Source organism: Rhinolophus sinicus, chromosome 8, assembly GCF_057876585.1.
Source record: "Rhinolophus sinicus isolate RSI-liver-muscle chromosome 8, RSI-T2T, whole genome shotgun sequence".
Lineage (NCBI taxonomy): Eukaryota > Metazoa > Chordata > Mammalia > Chiroptera > Rhinolophidae > Rhinolophus > Rhinolophus sinicus.
The window spans coordinates 16,648,756-16,667,651 of NC_142508.1; the positions used below are offsets into that span (position 1 = coordinate 16,648,756).

General features: G+C 40.1%; 1 protein-coding gene across 3 annotated transcripts in view; it reads right to left on the reverse strand.

The window, feature by feature from the left end:
- NRF1 (nuclear respiratory factor 1) overlaps window positions 1-18,896 on the reverse strand; it is a 117,015-nt gene that overhangs the window by 23,100 nt on the left and 75,019 nt on the right. For all 3 annotated transcript variants that reach the window (XM_019751370.3, XM_019751361.3, XM_019751352.3), the window contains 3 exons: window positions 18,364-18,465; window positions 12,455-12,612; window positions 4,990-5,114 (listed from right to left, as the gene is read on the reverse strand). In XM_019751370.3, the coding sequence (XP_019606929.1) occupies window positions 4,990-5,114; window positions 12,455-12,612; window positions 18,364-18,465 (385 nt within the window). The remainder of the gene's footprint in view (window positions 1-4,989; window positions 5,115-12,454; window positions 12,613-18,363; window positions 18,466-18,896) is intronic.

Consider the following 18,896-nt stretch of genomic DNA (forward strand, 5'->3'; position numbering starts at 1 on the left):
GAGAAACACACTGTTCCCCAACATTCCCCAACAAAATTAAAAAAAAAAAAAAATTAAACTCCTCCAAGAAATTCTTTGGAATTTTGATTGAATCTTTTCCAGTTTGCAGACAGGCCTTTCACAAACTGCTAATAATACTACAATACTAATAGTATACTGTAATACTATCACAATACAAAGAACAGAACAAATAGATGAAAGGAAATAGAAGAGCCTCACACAAGACCACATACAGTCTATTTAGGAATTCTGCTTATGGTAAAAACCACATTTCAAATGAGTTTAGAAAGGATGGATTTCAACCTTTTTATGGAATAAATTGTGCTGGAATAATTAGATTATGTAGGGGAAAATATTAATTCAGATTCCTACCTAATACCATATACTAAAATAAATTCCAGATATTTTATAGTATTTAAGATAAAAAATGAGACAACAGAAATACTGGCATCTAGTTAGATATTTATCTGATTTGGGGCCTATGTAAACATGAAGGTAAAAGAAAAATAGCTAAGGAAATAAAAGTGAAAGTAATGGAAGTAAAATAAAAACAAACTGGGAAAAATGATTTGCAACATACACAATAAAGAGGTTACATCATTAATATACGAAGAGTTTGTCCAAATCAGTAAGAGAAAGATAAAGACTCCAAAAGAAAAAAGGGTGAAGAACATGAGTAAACAAATACTAAAATATACACGTGTAGATAAAAACATGAAGAAAAAAAGTGAAAATATCTACCACTAATATAAAACAAATGCAAATTAAAATGAGATACAACTTATTGCCTACTAACTATGCCCCCGCAAAAAGAGTAAATTATGCTCCTATCCAATGTTGGTGAGGGGTAACTACTTTCAACAGTACCGTTGGAAGTTGAAGCAAGTACAGGTTACGTGGACAGCAAAGAATCAAAGATGTGGGCCAGAAGATAAACAGTATTATTTTTACTATAAGAATTATTAATAACCTAAATTATCAACAATAGGGGATTGGTTAATATGATATAGTAGTATTAAAATGATCTTTTACAAAATATTTAATGACATGAAAATGGTTGAGATTTTCAAAACGAGTTACAAAATAGTAGACACGACCTAATTAGGTTACAAAATTTTATGAATGGAGAAAAAAAGGCTATATTTCAAAAACTGAAAATATTAACATTTTATGTAGTAGGATTATGGATAACTTTTGTAAATCAGGGCCCCCCAAAATCCAAACCAAACCAAAAGATCAAAAAACCCCCAGTAAATGCTATGCCCCCCTTTTTTCTTGTGGCAACTTTAGAAAGTGCCAGCCATAAGAAAGTGCTCTGGTAAGAGGCTTGGTGGGACAACAGCTGAAGCACATGATTACCATTCACTTTATTGATGGACTAAGGACTTCGGTTATCTGTATTACTTCCCCCAATCCAGCTTTCAGGAATGAAAGGTAGCTGCATGAATGTGCAATAAGGTCTCAGACAGAAGAGCGCTTCTGAGGTGGCCAATAGGAAGGAAGAGAAAAGATGTGTAGATCTGGTTCCCTGAGGATTGTTAACAGTGGGTGGCAAGGGAGGGTGAAAGGTGAATACCACGCAGCCCCTCAAGCCTGTGTGAGCGCGCCTTCATGGGTGCTCATTAGCACAGCGGGTTCTAGGCTCACAGAGGATGGTAGAGTGAAGGGAAACCAACGGGCAATTCAACGATTCAAAAATGAACTCTTACATTAATGGGGGAAAAGGGAGGAATGTGTTAAAAAGAAGAGGAACTCACCCAGAGGCTTTTCCCAGACTAAGGCAATTCTATCTAATTCCAGTGAAAAGAAAGGCACCTATAAACATCTTTAAATTGTACCAAACCATGAAACTCCATCCTGAGAGACCAAAGACTCATTTACTGCAATTAAAATGGTGAGAACATAAATGAAATAAAGTAATGCTAATGCCCAAGTCCTTTTAGTGTTGGGTGGGGGGTATGGAGCAGAAAAAGGGGAAGTCTTCAGGGCTCAAAGTCTCTGTCAGGTCTGCCTTGGTGACCTGGAATTTGAACTTCTGCCATGCATGGGTAATTATCTTTAACTTGAAAACCAGTGTCGTGCAGGATACTGCTTTCATACCCTCACCCTGCCCCAGCCATCTCTCCCTGGTTATTACTGCATTCTACCAAGCTCCACACATAGCGGTTCTTCATCTCCTCAAGACCATCACAGAAGATGCTGAAACTGTCACAGGTCTGAACAATATCCAAATTGCTTTTAGAAGAGTCATCTGCTATTAGGATTTTTATTTAAATCCTACTCTGGAATCTGAGATGTATTTTTTCCCCAGTAGTGTCCGTTTCTAAATAGCAACTTGTTCTGCTATTATCTGGTTCTTCCTGATAAACGTGGATCTACTGGCACACTCCAAAAGCTTGTCATCACAGGAGTGACAAACATTGGTAATATGATACAATCTGAAAGAATGATGGAAAGAGAATCCCTAAAATTCTAGCTAGATACCAAATGAGCTGGTTAAATGGGAAAAATGTGGTTCCAGTTCCAGAGTAAATGCTATAGCACTATGGGTAAAAATGTTGGAAGATGGAAGGAGCATCAGAATTATTTGGGTCATACACAATATTAGATTAATTCTTGGGATTTCCAAGGTACAAATGAAACAATCAGTCTTCACTTAAAATGGCTGGGATAAGGCACAACATCACGGTCTCAGGTGATATAGAAGCTGCACCAAGAAGGTGGTAACCCCACCTCTCAAGTCTGAGTTTAGCATGTGTGAGCAGTCACACACTGGGGACGGCCCGCTTTGGGTTTGGGGAACCACTGGCTTTTAGGATGTAGACCAGAATTTTATCACAAATGCAGCCAGCACTATGAAATCGATAGAACTGATTCACACAACCCAAAGCTACTGAGTAGAGGCAGCTTCCAGGAATCAACAGTAGTGGGTGTGGTTCAACTTTATGGCTGAACAGGTCTACTTGGCCTGAGGGTCCTTACACTTACCTACAAATTCACCCATCTGAAAAGGTGAGGCTGGAGAGGAGGCCAGAACTATAAAGCAGTCTGTTCTCCTCGCCCAGTCAGGTCAAGACCATTAGAAGGGATAACAAGGTCTCCTATCAAACCCACACTAATATTTTTAGCAGTTCTACAGTGAATAATAGCAATTGCACTTCAGGAGAATCTCACACAGCCAGATATCCTACCTTTCATTCAAGGTAGATCAGGATTTAGGTGAGAAACAGAAAACAGTAAGAAAATAGGGGTAGGATTCTAGCTAAAGAGGGAGGTTTTCCTTAATTCTATCCATAGTCCTTTTCATGCGGAACATACACGGCTATGAGACGCCCTTTATCCTGCAGTGTTCTGGCTAAGATAAACTATATCTCAGTTAGTTCAGGGAGGCCCTTACCCCTACAGAAAAAGCAGGCTATAGTTGTAGCATTTGCTAGTTCTTTGTTTGCTTGTTTGAATAAAATTATTCTCAGAAGCCACAGTGTTCTACATTTTTTGTTATTCTTCTCTGGGGGACAGAAGTACTTGCTTCTTCCCACTTCCAAAGGAGGACACAGCATTGTGTCTTTCTTCAAATACTTTTCCAACTAAAATCTTACTCAATTCTTAGGGATTACCCTAAAAAGGTGCCAGGGACTTTTCTTTTTTAGCCACTAACGCCATTAAGGAACTTTCTGCTTAAATAAATGTATGTTATTATCTATCATCTTTTCAGGACTTTATGCAACAAATCTCCAAAAACCATCGAGTACCTTATAGAAATGTCTAATCACTGTGTTGTATACCTTAAACTATGATAATATTGTATGCCAACTGTAATCGAAAAAGACAAAACAAAAACATAGAGTACTTAATTTGACCCACTTAACACTGTGCATATATATGTATATACATACATACACATATATACATATATATGTGTATATATGTATATATACACATATATATATTACAAAGGGTGCCAAAAAACGTATATACATTTTAAGAAAGGAAAAAACTATTAAAACACTCAATAATACAAATCAATAACAAAAGATGAATACAAGTCACATTTGACTTCTGCAATTATAAGAGGTGCTCAAAGTGGTTACCATCAGTGTAATTTTAATACAGTTTTTCCTTTCTTAAATTGTGTATACATTTGTTTGGCACCCTCTGTGTATATTTTCTAAAGTTTAACGCACAACCACATACATCTCACAGAACAGGGATGGTCCTCTTTGCACCGCACTTCTGGGGCACTTATCTGGGCAGCCCAAGTCTTGGTAACTGACCCCCAAAGCCGGTTGAAATAAATCCAAAGAGCTGGGCTGAAGTTGTAAATTTTTGCCACCATATTTCTATGAACTTTATCCCTTGTGTTTATTCAGGATATCATCAATATCTGGGAAGTCAAGAGCTGGGAAAGAAGGGCCGGTGGTAGCATGTTATTGGCTAAATCCAGAGGTCCTGGTGAGGCCACGTGTAACAGGAAGCAGAACCCACAGCACTGACCAGAAAAGCACCCACATCACAGCCTGCTGGCTGACCCTGTGGGGAGACGGTGGGGCCTTTCTCCAGACAGAACTTCCATGCTACCGTGATGTACCCGCCCATGGGAGAGTTTCTGCTACAGCAGAGGACATTGATCTGCCCCATAGGAGAGGAAGGACAATATGTACCCCGCAGCAGATTTTAAAATACCCCTCAGCAAGTGCTGTCATAGCAAAACAGTCACTTTTCAAGTAAGCAATTCAATTCAGTTAGGTAGCCATTCTCATTGGTGTTTTTTTTTTTTGTGTGTGTTTTTTTTTAACAGGAAACCCCAAGTCTCCTACTAGCGAAAGGAATCAGAGGCTCCTAGAATTTTCTGAGGCGTCAGTTGCCTACCAATAAAGAAAAGCTCAAATCAAAGCTCAACCTGTTTCTGCAGGGTTTGTTGTCAGTCATGTCATGAAGATTGAAGTGGAAACAGGGAAGAAATTCAATAAAATATTTATGCTCTCTTACCATTAGCATCTTGGACTCCAGTAAGTGCTCCGACGGCTGCTGCAGTTTCCCCAGAAAGGACGATCTGTCCACCTCCTTGCAAGGTGGCTTCGGCCAGGGTGGCGACAGCATGGGCGGCAGCTTCGCTGCAGGTACAGGAACAGGAGAGAGGGGGACGTGTTAAGTCAAATAAAGGTACAGCACTGCAGCAAGAGAAACCATCCTTTTGCCCCTTCCCTGGATGTCTCTACTGACTCCATGGTTGCGAGCTTACCAGCAAATACATGATCCCAATACTACTGGATAGAGCCACAGTCGTTTGTAAATGACAATAAAAATAGCTAGAGAAATCCCAAGTCTTATCTATTTACAAAGCTAATGTGAGATTTTCTTTAAGCCTAGGAAATAGGTTTGAGGACAAAAGGCACTCATTATAAGTCTCTTTACCAGTATCAACTGAGTGCTCGAAAGTCCCAGTGGCAGCTCAAATCCATATTCACAGTGCAAAAGCCATTTTGGGTGTCAATCACAAGGTTTTTCTTCTTTTTCTCTTTCTTTATAGTAGCACAAGGCAGAACATCTGAAACTGCCCTTTTATAGCCAAGGATGGACGATAATATGAGGAGTCAGCAATCTGGACATGCTATTCAATTAACATTAAAGAGTAACAATTTGGTTTAGATCTATGATTTCAAATACAAAGTAATGGTTGACTAAGTCCAACTCTTCCCTTTGCCTCACAGTACACACACGCAGCACTAAATTAAGACTGAAAATACAAAATTATCACTAGGAGCCCAAACTCCTTGACTGCAGAAACACAATAAAATAATAAAAAACCTGCTTTCATTGCAAAGTAAACACTCTGTAGAATAGAAAGATACTAACCATGTCCACAGTGAGTACTATTCTAGCAGTTTGTGTCCCATTTTCCTTCTTTTCCTCACTATATGCTTTTACTCTGTGCATAAATACCCATTTTTATTGATTCTTTGATGTTATGAATTATAAAATATACTATTATTTTGTAAGAAAGAAAAGAAAAATTCCTGACAATTGTTAAGATTATAATTTACCATATAAATTTCAGTGATGTTAAAATGTGAATTAAAAAAAAAACAACCCGAAAAATACCACTTTGCAGATACTGAGGGAGTAGAGGAGGTGGTGTCACTGAGGTTGGCATAGGTGGACAAAGTCCTGGCTTTGACACCGAATAAACCAGTTGATTCAGCTTTGTTCTGAAGCTGCAGACTTTGCCATAATGAAGGCAGTCGTCTCACAATCACAAGCTAGAGGTGGGGATGGGCGAGCGGCTGTGGACTGGTTAGGGTACACGTGTCATGACTGTGGACAAAGCAACATGTACCCAACTCAACAGTGTCACTTTGGTCTAAGAAAGTCAGCAGACAAGTAGAGCAACTGACAATATCACTCCCCTGGAGAAGACTTCTTGGTCACCAAGAGGATTCTGGGAAGCAGTAAAAGAAACCAGACGAACAGAAAAGTCTCGTTAAATAGAAAACTCTCCCCTTCTAATAACTTGTCTTGCGTTTAAATTTTTGTGTCTCTGTGTTTAAAAAGTCATTTTTTCTGAGAATACAACACATGTAGAAAACTTGTAAAAATTTCACTAAATATAAAAAAATTAAAAATATGGCCAGCCCGGTGGCTCAGGCAGTTAGAGCTCCATGCTCCTAACTCCGAAGGCTGCCGGTTCGATTCCCACATGGGCCAGTGGGTTCTCAACCACAAGGTTGCCAGTTCAACTCCTCGAGTCCCGCAAGGGATGATGGGCTCTGCTCCCTGCAACTAAGATTGAACATGGCACCTTGAGCTGAGCTGCCTCCCAGATGGCTCAGTTGGTTGGAGCGCAGGCTCTCAACCAACCACAAAGTTGCCAGTTCAATTCCTCGAGTCCCGCAAGGGATGGTGGGCAGCGCCCCCTGCAACTAGTAACGGCAACTGGACCTGGAGCTGAGCTGCGCCTTCCACAATAAGACTGAAAAGGACAACAACTTGAAGCTGAACGGCACCCTCCACAACTAAGACTGAAAGGACAACAACTTGACTTGGAAAAAAGTCCTGGAAGTACACACTGTTCCCCAATAAAGTCCTGTTCCCCTTCCCCAATAAAATCTTAAAAAAAAAAAAAATCATACAGAGATAAGTTATTTCCTTCTCGTCTTAAACACAACTTTAAACAGATAATAATCCGGATTATACTGCACAGTTTTACAGACCACCTTTTTCACCTAACATTATTGTTTCTGCCATGTAAATATTCTTTGACATTTACTCAAAATAATATATTAAATGCAAAAGTGCTGACTTTCTCCTTTTTATAGTCATTTAGCTATGGAAACTTTTCATTTGTAGGCTTTTTTTGACTTAGTTCTAGGTCATTATGATGTATTTCAAATTTATTTCCTTCATTACAAATTTGGGGATGTAACTCAAGCTGAGCAAAAAGCTGAATAGAGTCCTAGATTTTACACACAACCCATGAAAAAATTAAGATAATCCTCTATGTTGAAACACATTTCTTGGTGATCTGATACCCACAACCAGTCATTCCATAATATCTTTAGCATGAATTTAGAGCCAAAGGGGACTCTTGACCTGGAATTACTACTAAGGCGATTCTTTACCTTTTACATGGTAGATAATAATTTCAAAGTGCTTCATAAGTATTTATCAGAGATAATAAAATGAAGCATTATTTAGTGCCTAGATTCTTTTTCTTTTTTTTTTTTAGTGCCTAGATTCTTAACTTTCAATATTTTTCTAAGAAACTTGTGTCAATAATATTACCAGCCAACTTTACAGGTTGATTAATAATAAAATATTTAACACTGACCTGAGGCTTCATGAAAAGTATATTCTTTGGAAAAAGCTGCAGCTGTGTGGTATTTGAAGCAGGAAGCAATATATGAGAATTGTTTATATGGAAATAGGATCTATGTTTACAGGTTACCTCAGCGGTTGCTCATTCCACTCATTTTTTATTTTTTTAAATCACAATTCACAATAATCTTATTTCTATGATCATCAAAGGTGATGTCCTCGCCCTCTTGTACATCATGGACACGTGCCTACAAGTGTGGAATTTCACAGGTGATGACGGAGAGGGCAGCTACCCAAGCCCTGACATGAAAGTGTAACTGTACCCAATCGCACCCATTTTATTATGTCTGAAGAGCTAAATACTGTGGGGTCAAAAAAATGGAACATTTTAAGAGATGGTATCTATGTATTACTTTTCGAAGTTGAATTGAATTACATAGTAATGTGTAGTGTGACGTTCACTCAAAAGATGGCGTTCACCAAATGAATGCTAGTGTCATTCATGGTATTACAATTTTAATAGTTTTTTCCTCTTCAGTTTTTTTCCTTTCTTAAACTGCGTATACATTCTTTTGGCACCCTCTGTATTTAAAGCCATTTTCTTTAATACCTTCCTAAAATATGTTAAGGAAGAAGAAAGGCTGAGAACCAGCAACAACCTAAAGCAATCCGGGACACGAGGGATGAGGTGCGAGGGGGATGACAGGTCCACAGGTCACTGAGGTTAGTTATTTCGTCCCGTCAAGGGCAAAGCAGCAGTGGGCAGATCTTTTGGTGACTCCTATGGTAGGCAGGCCTATTTCCAAATCGATTCTAACCACTTACACTAGACTTCATAGGACATGACCAAACTATACTGCTAGAAAAAGATCACCTTTACTTAAAAGGTGAATAGGGATTAAAATGTTTTTAACCTACCACTTCTCAATTTCTTGACAAAAGTCATTCCCCAACCAGTTATAAATGAGAACTTTCCATCAACTTTTTATCTGCAAGTGTCCAAACTTATTCACAAGTCTGATATAGGCTGTCCATCCCATTTACTGGACAAATAAATACCAGTCTATATATTAAAGCCACATTTTATTTTAATAATATCTCTAATTTTAAGTGAAGTCTTTTCATTTTATTTTTAAAGGTAAAAGCAAATTTTTCTTTAAAAATACGGTTCACTTATTTTTTTAAGCAAAGTCTTCACAGCAAGAGAATAGCAACTCTAAATTCCTTGAGAAGAGGAATCAACTTAAGCATTTGTTTCCTCCTAGCACTGACTCACGGCCCTATACACAGTAGACACCCACTAAAAACTGTCTTGGTGTTAACAACACAGTGTAAATTCCTACTAGGGCAACTGTACATTCAATCTACAAATATTTATCATGTATCTCCATATGCAGGGACTGTATTGACTGCAGACAGACTTGTTTAAGAGGGACTGTAAGTCTAGGGCAGCTTCCCCAACAAACTGAAACTTGAAATTAATCTTTGTGTTGTAACAACCAAATGATTTCACTTCCTTTCCTCTCTGGTTGTTTAGGCAGAATAGCTCTACTTCTTTTTTTTTTGTGGAGCTGCGATGCTCTGTTCTTCCTTTGTTCACTTTGAGTCTCTCCCCATCTCCTTCCTAAAAGTGCTGATATATTGTGTATTTGGAAAATAATTAAAATGCACGAGTTTCCAGATATTTCAATGACAATTCCCCCGACCCCTTCGGGTTATTATAATGGCAGGGTGGGCTAGAGGCCGTCAGCCCAGGGCCCTTGTTCTGACTTGCTATACAAAACTCTTAACAGCATGGTTGAAAAACAGGTCTGTCCTGCATGCGTCCTGATCCCCTTTCCTCTCTAACAGATGAAGGAGGCCCTTTGTGGCCTTCTTCCCCACCTGCCATTCCATGCCGCTTGCCTCTTCTCACTCTGTGCCCACATCTGTTTACAGTGCAGCAGAGGGCAGGTGCTTATTAGAGAACCATGCCTGTCCCATCTGCACCTGAAACACACAGGCTAGAAGGGAACAGCTCTACGGAATCACTTTGTTACCATAGGAACAAAGACCAGACTTCTTAATGTACTTTTCACAAAGATGACTTCCAGAAACAAATCCTGTGGAGAGGCTGGGAGTGGGTCTCATCCCACAGAGAAGCAAACACCAAGGATGTGTGTCTTAGGTCCAGTCCTCTTGTCATTAGACAATGGGTTGCTTCTCCTGGAATCAGAAAGCCCCGATGTTCTCCTAAGAGCCTGCTACAGGCAGGTGTTTGCTGCCAGGCTTGGTTTCTTCACCCCCAGCAGAGGCTGCAACACACCATCCCCCAGTCCTCCTCGGGGCGCTGAACCATCTGATTGCAAACAGATTTCAACATCTCTCTACTCCTCCTCCGTGCCACAGCGAACCCGCTCTCCTTCCTTTGGAGTAAACACTGGAGCCACCTCAGCTGCACAGACTGTTAATAAGTCCTCAGGGGAAACCATTACCATCCTAGCCTTTAGAAATAAGCCCTGGTCCTTCACTAAAGGGAGCCAGAAAGTGCCTCATATTTTCCACAATGTACAGAGTTCCCAGGACGCTCACACTTCATTGGAATATCCGAGGTGCTGGCTCAATTAAAACAAGTTTTGCTGGTCTTTACTGGTGGCCAGTTAGGCCCCATGCTATACTGAGGAGTTACTGGCAAAAGAGGGAGGTTGTCACTCTGGCCATGGCTCTCAGGACACTGATCTGTGCGTCCTCTCACAAAGGACGGAATGGGACTGGGCCAAAGCGGGAAGAGTCAAGGAAGACTTCTGTGTGACTGAGAAGCAACATGGTTCAATGGGCTAAGAAAAAGGTTTTAATTCCAGGTCACTCAGGGACTCAATGGGGAACTCTGGGAGGACGTGTGTGTGTGTGTGTGTGTGTGTGTGTGTGTGTGTGTGTATGCGCATTTCAGTTTCCTATATCTAATCAACCACCTAGTTCTGGCCATGGACCTTCAAAACCTGTCACTTTATCTCCATTCTTACTACTTTAGTTTCCAAGCATTTAACACATCACACCTGGATTGGCTTTCTAACTGCCTTCTAGTTTCTAATCTCTTCTCACTATAAGCCATCGTGAATAGACACATCTTAAAATATAATTTAAATAACTATGATTCCTGAAGAGCGAACTATGGGCTGGACACTTTGTGGAGAGTTTTATATATATATTATCATCTCATTGAATCTTATTGATTCCATGTGATGAAGATTATCCTTATTTTAACTATGAGGAGACCAAAGCTCAGGGGTTAAATTTATCAAGTTCAAATGGCTAGTAAGTGGCAGAGCTGGGATTCAAACGAGGGGACCCTGGAACCCTCTTCTCAGCCACCACACCGTACAGCCCCATGGAAATCATTTGTACATAAGCCTATCAAGGCTTTTCTAGTCTCTATCACAACCAACCGAAACTTTAGCTGATTTTTATATTTTGGAGGAGGTGCTCCCCCTCCTCTCAATTTCTACAATGTTCACAGTCTACGCTACACAATTCAACAGTGAATTACATACTCTGAGTAATATTGTTCGCCAAGTGTTTTACTTCAACCAACAGCATGGTTTCGTTGAAGACAGACATTCCATTTCAGAACACTCTATTTACAAGCTTCCTGGGTCGGGTGCTGGCACACCACAGGAGTCCCGTGACTAACAGCGGCTGCGCACAGCGGTATCAGCGGCCTCACTGTCTGTCAGGAGCTGATCTACCTGTCGCACATGCACTGACTCTTCCAGTTCTCACAACAGCCTCCAGTGTAGGTACTATTACTACCCGCCCCCTCCGATAGCAGAAGAAAGCCTGGGCACTGAGTTGCAGGCAATGACTCAAGCTCAAACAGCCAGTAAGTGACAAAGCTGGGATTCAAACCCAGGTAGTCTGGCTTCAAGACCCACACTCTTAACTATTAGTTAAAATGCCGGGTTCTTTGAAAATAAAATTGTGTCATCAATGAAGAAGAAGGAGGATATGGGGGTGATCTTTTCTGTAAACAACCAATAGAAGGAACAAAGCAGGGAACAAGACAATTTAGTTTTGGGAACTAGCCCTTACTGGAGTATCCCATGCTGCAGCACCCTTCCTAAACATACCTGAAGAAAAAAATTTCAATTGTTTTCCCCAATAACCCAAAGCATATTTTATTTGTCATTGATAAACAAAGGAAACACATTTCCTGAAAAGTCAGTAAAATCAGCTCTCGACCAGCTAAAACATGGATAAATACCTCTACCCAAAAGCAGTTTCTTTTGGAGAATAAAAGGAAAATCAATCCTGAAGCTTCTTATTTGTTAAGTCTTCTAGTCCCTTAAAAAAAAACCAAACCCAAAGTACTCAAACCTTGCTGCTTTTGGTCTATTAACAGGTACAAAATGGGACAAAGCCAAAGGGACCCATGTCCCTTGACTAGCAGACTTGAGCTGGAGGTCAGAAAAGTTAGCCTGGTTGTTGGGGGTCGCATGGGGTGGGTGAAGGCTGATTATAATAAATAAGCCAACCGACAAAATCCTACGGGCTAAGAGCATTAAGTTGCCAACTGTGATAAACTGAGGTATAGCATTTCTCCACAACCCACGTGTGGGGACAGACTCGCCATCATCAGTTATGCCCCCACCCTGGCCTCCACCTGTTGAGTGCCATGGTGACTGTGGCGCCCTGCTGCATCTCCTGAGAAGCTGCCACGGCAGCCTCTGCCAACGATGCCACTGCCTGGGTGGCCTCTGACGCTTGCGTCGTCTGGATGGTCATCTCACCTCCTTGTAACGTGGCCCAATTTTGTTCCACCTGAGGCAGAAAGGACAGGGGAGTAAAGAATCAAAGTCACAAAAGGATTACAATTTTTAAGTCATTTTTCTAATAAATAGCTGTGTGCTCAGCCAAATACATATACTCTTTAAATTCATATGACCTACAATGTACAGAATAAGGTTTTTAGTATGCCATCTTTTGTGTGAAAATGGGGGCGGGGTTAGAATGTATATTTGAACTTGCTTATATTTGCATAAAGAAATTCTGGAAGGAGAGAAACCACTGAAAATATTTTCCAGTTTATATGTTGGGGTGTGGGTGTGGGGAATAGCTTAAATAGGAGACAGAAAGCAATATTTTCCACCGTATACTTTTAAATAATTTTTGAAATATCTGAGTTTTATCAATGTTACCCATTCAAAATTTTTAATTTAGACCATAAACGCAATTCTAAAAAAATTCAAACTGTACCAAAGGAAATATAATGCCAGTATTCCAGACCTTTTGTCCAAAGGCCACTCCTGTTACCGATTTCTTACCGTATCTTTGCAGGGATATTCTATGTGCAAGCATATTCACCCACATACTCCTCCTTGCCCGTTTCTACACCCTCCTTTTGAAAAATAAAAAGGGCAGTATATTCTACATATGCTTTTGTACCTTGCTTTTTTTCATAAACAATACATCTCTGAAATGATTCTATTTTGGAACGTATAAAACTGCTTTATTCATTCATGATTCATAATATGGCTTCACAGCATTACGTTATATAATAATATAGATACACCATGATTTATTTAACCAGTCATCTTTTAATGGGCATTTAGGTAGTTTCCATCTTTTGCTAGTATAAATAGTACTGTGATGAATATCCTCATATACTACTCTGCATATTTTATGTGAGTCTATTTATAAATTCCTAGAGGTGGAACTGCGTACCAAAGTCATTTTGTATTTTTATTTTTGATGGAAACTGACAAATTCAATTAACAATTTTTTTTAATATAGCAAACCTGCTTTCTTTTTAGTGGCGAGGAATTATGAAACAAAACAACAAAACAACATACTACCTGGTGACAGAGTAGATGAGAATTCAGTTTTGCTAGATCTAGCACAAGATTTGTCAACCTTGCACTATTAACATTTGGACCAGACAATTCTTTGTTGTGGGGAGCTGTCCTGGGTATTATAAGATGTTTAGCATCTTCCCGGACTTTACCTGCTCGATGCTAATAGATCCTTCCCCAGTCATGACAATCAAAAATATCTCCAGACAGTGCCAAATGTCCTCTCTGAGAGGTGTGTGTGTGGGGGTACCCCTGGTTGAAAACCACTCATTTTAGTACAATGCTTTGCATTTAGAGATTTCTCAGTTCTGTATACCTGAATCTAACTACTTCAGTTCACTTTGCTCAATAACCACTCGGTGATTACTTCTTCTCCCTCAAAAACAAAAAGTAGCAAGGCAGGGAAAGCAATTTCTATTCTGTAATATGGCAGGTGACAAACCAATCAGCTCAGGAGGAATGTTTGTATGGACTTGGGTCGACAGGACGGTAGCTGTGCTTACTGGAGCTCTTGCGGTTCCTGCGTCACACCGCTGGGGCCCAGGGGTGGTTAACCTGCGCCCGCATGTTACTGTGTTTCAAAGCAAGTGCACAAGCTCTAGGAGAGGTAGAGATTTAAAACGCCTCCTGCTTTGGTTCTATTACCACAGAGAGTATGACACTGCTTCTTAGAATGTCCGTCAAAAGCCTTCCAGAGAATGAGACATTCCTGTGAGATGGGCTCTCAGAGGCAATGGATTGTGCCAGGAAGCCTTCAGGGTCCCTCACTATGAGGCAGAGATATCCTATTTCCTTCCCTTGGAGCTGCAAAGTTGCCCACTCAGGAACTCACAAAACTCTTACTTCCCAAGGTATTATCTCTTGGATCTCATTACTCCAACAAGCATCACTGCAACCTTGAGATGGTAAGTTACACTGCCAATTTGGAGATGCTCAATGATTCCACTCAAAACATTGGTGGATGCTGGCCAGCCCTGCCTCCTTATGCCTTTAAATAGTCTTCCTCGTTCCAGAACTGCCTCTGTATTTTTGCCCATCCCACTGCTGAGTTTGGCCTAGCGCAGGCCTCCCACGTACTTATACTCCAATGGCAGCAACTTAATATATACACATTTGGTCACAACCATATTTGTAGCAAAAATGGTATTAAAATGTTGCCATATCCAGTATACTTTAAGGAAGTTAAATTGTAGGCATGAAAGAATAATGGATGGCGGTAAATCATGGACAGAAGTAGGAAAAGAAGCAGACAAAGCGATTTATTTCTATTCAGAATAATGGCAGATGATAAATAAATCAGCTCGGGTGTTAACACTTCTTTGGAATTCCTATTCTTGAGTCTCAGGGCTTTAGTTGTGTTTGCTTGAACTCTTGTTGCTCTCCCTTTTCATCTGTTGGGCGCCACTGTTTGGTTATCTATGCCTGGATGTCACCATGTCCCAGAGAAAGGGCCACAAGCCCTAGGAGGGAAAGACATTCAGAGGATGTACAGTTAGCTCCTATGCTTTTCTGAGAGAGAGCCACTACAGCGAGGCCCTTCAAACCGTGGCTTCTCTTACCCCATCTAGCTTTAGTGAACTGTCCGCGGCTCTTCCACGGTTCACAGTGAGATGCCCTGGAGGTGTGCTCCCTGTGACAGGAACGCAACTCCCATCCCTCCAGCCTTGGCTTCCTGTCCACCCTTCTCGTCTTCAGTGAGACTGAAGGAGCTGAGATAACACCAGTCCCTACAGTGCCAGGTTCCGGGCCTGCATAGAACCACGGGCTCGCTAGATCCTTATCTTACGGCCATTGCTCTGCGATGTGTTTTTCTCTCTCACCTACCATCTTGCCCCTTAATAGTAAGAGTGGTTTTTATTTTCCTGGGTCTGTAGTATCTGTAGGGCCTGGCCCAGGGCTGTCAAAGCATTTGCTGAATGGATGGATGAAGAACATACTCTTTTATTTATATTTTCGTACTTGTTCTTCAGCCTCCCCACATTTCAGGTAAATTGACAATTCATTAAAAAAAAAACCCACCTAAAACAAGTTTTGCTACTTCAAAAGTATTACATGTGTTGAAGGTTCAGTTTAAAATTCTTGTCTCTAATATGTTTGTACTTCGGGTTTTTTCTTCTTCTTCTAATTACATGTGTTGATGGTTCAGTTTAAAATTCATGTCTCTAATATGTTTGGGGTTTTTTTTCTTCTTTTATTAGAATCATGTAACATTATTATCAGATACCATGCTATTTCAAATTCTGACTTTTCTGACACATCGCAATTAACATCACCAATACCAACTGGAGGTCTTTTCACACAACAGAATCAATTCTCAAATTCATTTGTATTTGCAAATATACCATCAAAATTGAAATTGTATACATATTTTTGAATCAACACACAGTCTATTTCATATTATTTTAAAATTCTTTCCTTGTTCATTTCTAAATGTCTAGAAATGTACCTTGTTTTGGGTCCCTAGTTTTAAGCTGCCTACGGTTAGAGATTTTTGTTTCTTTGTAACTACTTAGATTTTGGGGTATTCTCAGCACACAGATAGCATTCAATCAGATTTGGGAAACCATATATTAGGAGAAGAGACAAGCCCCCAAATGGTCCTTCCATTTGGACTGAATGTAACCAGATGTAACTAACCAGACATTGAAGGCAGTATGGCTAATGGCAAGAGCTCTCAATGGCAAGGCTAGGATGACAAAATGACCTTACAACTTCTAAAAGTATAGCTGTTCTTTATTTCTGTAAAGTACTTCTGGTTCCTTGGGAGAGAAAACACTAAAAACAAAGCAGTAGGTAGGATGTTTTACTGAATCACGGGATGTAATGTTTCATTGGCTTGATGTGGTCTTATCTGTCCCAAGTCAGTGAAATATTCTGACTAATTAAGTTCTTATGGCTCAAAAGTAAGATGTCAACAACGACGTCAACATCTAAATGAAATCAGAAGGCAAATGCAATCATGCTATAAAATGTAAATGTCTTGTCAAATCCTGAGATAACCTGTGCTTCTCTTAATTATCCTTTTTTGTTTCACTGGAAGTGTGGGGAAATTTAGAACTTTTTATCTGACTGAATTTGGGTATTTACCGACAGGCTATTTCTGTCATTCATCCACTCCAACAACAGATGACTTACAAATGATGTTAGCGTGCAAGAAAAAGCCATAGATATGTGACTGAGACTGTTTTATCCTTCATATTTTCCAGGAACTTTTGAATATATTAATTACCTTTGAATATGTGAAATTGTTTAGTAAAAATGGATTTCAAAGAATTAGTCTCTAGAGAAGTGTTTAAAAACACGAAGTTACTTTCTGTAAATAGTACCAGGACACATCCAGTAGGGAGACATGGTTGATAACTGACTAATTCAAAAGGAACAAATCTCATGAATGGACCCATCGCTCTTCTCCACCTTTTTCACACTTCAAGGAGTGTCCTCTAGTGTTTGGGGAATGATGACTTTTTCCCTCAGCTAATCCATACTCTTGCATGATGTTTATAAATGTATAAAAGTAAATACCCTGTTGACCTGTACCTTTCTACACTGAAAAACCAAATGCTAGCTCCTGTCCGAAACCTTCCAGACTCCCTAGCTGGAAACATTCTCTCCTGAAGGCATAGGCCATTTTGCAGCATCTCTTATAACCTGGACCATGGTTCATTTATGTCACTATTTCTCACCCCCACTAGACAGGAGCCCCTGGAGAGCAGTGTTCTCCAGTCAACACACCAGTTGCAGTGTGGCAGGGGCTCAATAAATGTTGGCTGACTGAGGAGCCTGGCTGTGTTTCTCTTCAATCTCACTAGCCATGAGACCTTTATCAGGTCTGTCCCTTTCCGGAGATGCAAATGAAAGTGACTTTGTGCTGTTCTGAGTAGAAATGCTCTATAGTTTTGAACAAGGGTGAGATAATTCCAGCTTTATTTCTGATACTGCTCTGTGTTGGCTATTTTTCAAACTTCATGGGTACACGTGCTTCAGGGGAGAAGCCCAGCGACTTACTGAACGAAACCCTTCTTGAGCTTCACCGATGGCTCAGGGCACAGAGCCCAGACAACAGTCTTCTAAATGCATTAGCCAGCACCACCACTTCCTCTGGGGCTCAGGGCAAGCCACCTAACCTCTGTGTGTTTTAGTTTGCTCATCTATAAAGCAGCCTATACTCCATAAGGGAGCTCTTAGTTACCAAGTGCTCGATAAAGGTTAGCTACCTTTAGGTTAATGTCCCAGAAGTACCTCGATTTTCGTAGGGAAGGGTTTTCTTGTAAAGCATTTTCAAAGGCATGTTTAAAATGTAACAAATCATGCCTACTGATTTACAACTGTTATTTATCCCTTCAAAGGGTGCTTTAGTCAGCTCCAGTTTTAACGATCTAGATTTTTCCTTAAAAGCCCAAAGATTAAATTCTTTGGGATTCACAGCCTAAAAGTGTTAAATGGATAATCTCTTTTTATTGTGTATTATACAAATTCTATATTGCAAATACAAAATCGTAAGTTCCTGGTAGTTAGGGTTCCATCATAAAGATCCGTGTTGCAATATACACAGCATAAGATACTTTGCAAAACTGTCATGCTCTGATGTTTTAAAAGGTTTAAACAAAACCATGCTAGACATGCGTAGGCTGCTTTGTCTCTTCATCCTCTGGACCCTCATTCCTCCCCACTACACATAAGCATTTCAGGAAATGCAGACAGAATCCTCCCTCATTCTTACCTCTCCGTCGGCCACTGCAGAGTAATTCACTTGGGCAACAGTGACTGTGGTTGGCAACTCAGAAGCATCAGCCAATGTGGCCACTGTTGCCCCTGTACCAACCTAAAGAAAAACATGGAAAGTGAGTTGTGTCAGTGGATGGATCCTTCTACTGCTCCTTTACTCAGAAGATCCACGTCATCCCCAGTTCAGCACAGATGATGATTAATACGCTTTGTAATGTGAAATGAGTGGCTAAAATCATATCTCAGACACTAACATGAGTTTCATAGTTTTACTTCAACCAAATAAATCAATACTAGAAGCCATCACATTTCACCACCAGGGTCCAGTGTCAGTCAACCAACTTTTTGCTCTTACCTCAACCTGAATGGTAGAGGTTCCCCACCTCCCAACAAACTGTGTTTTACCTCAGAAGAGGTAATTCAGAAGGAATATTTCCTGGCTACTGACAGAGTGAAATGGTAAAAAAGAAGCTGTTTTTATAGTCCTCTATTTTAGAAATGTCTAGAAAGTTTTTTATAGCTCTGTAT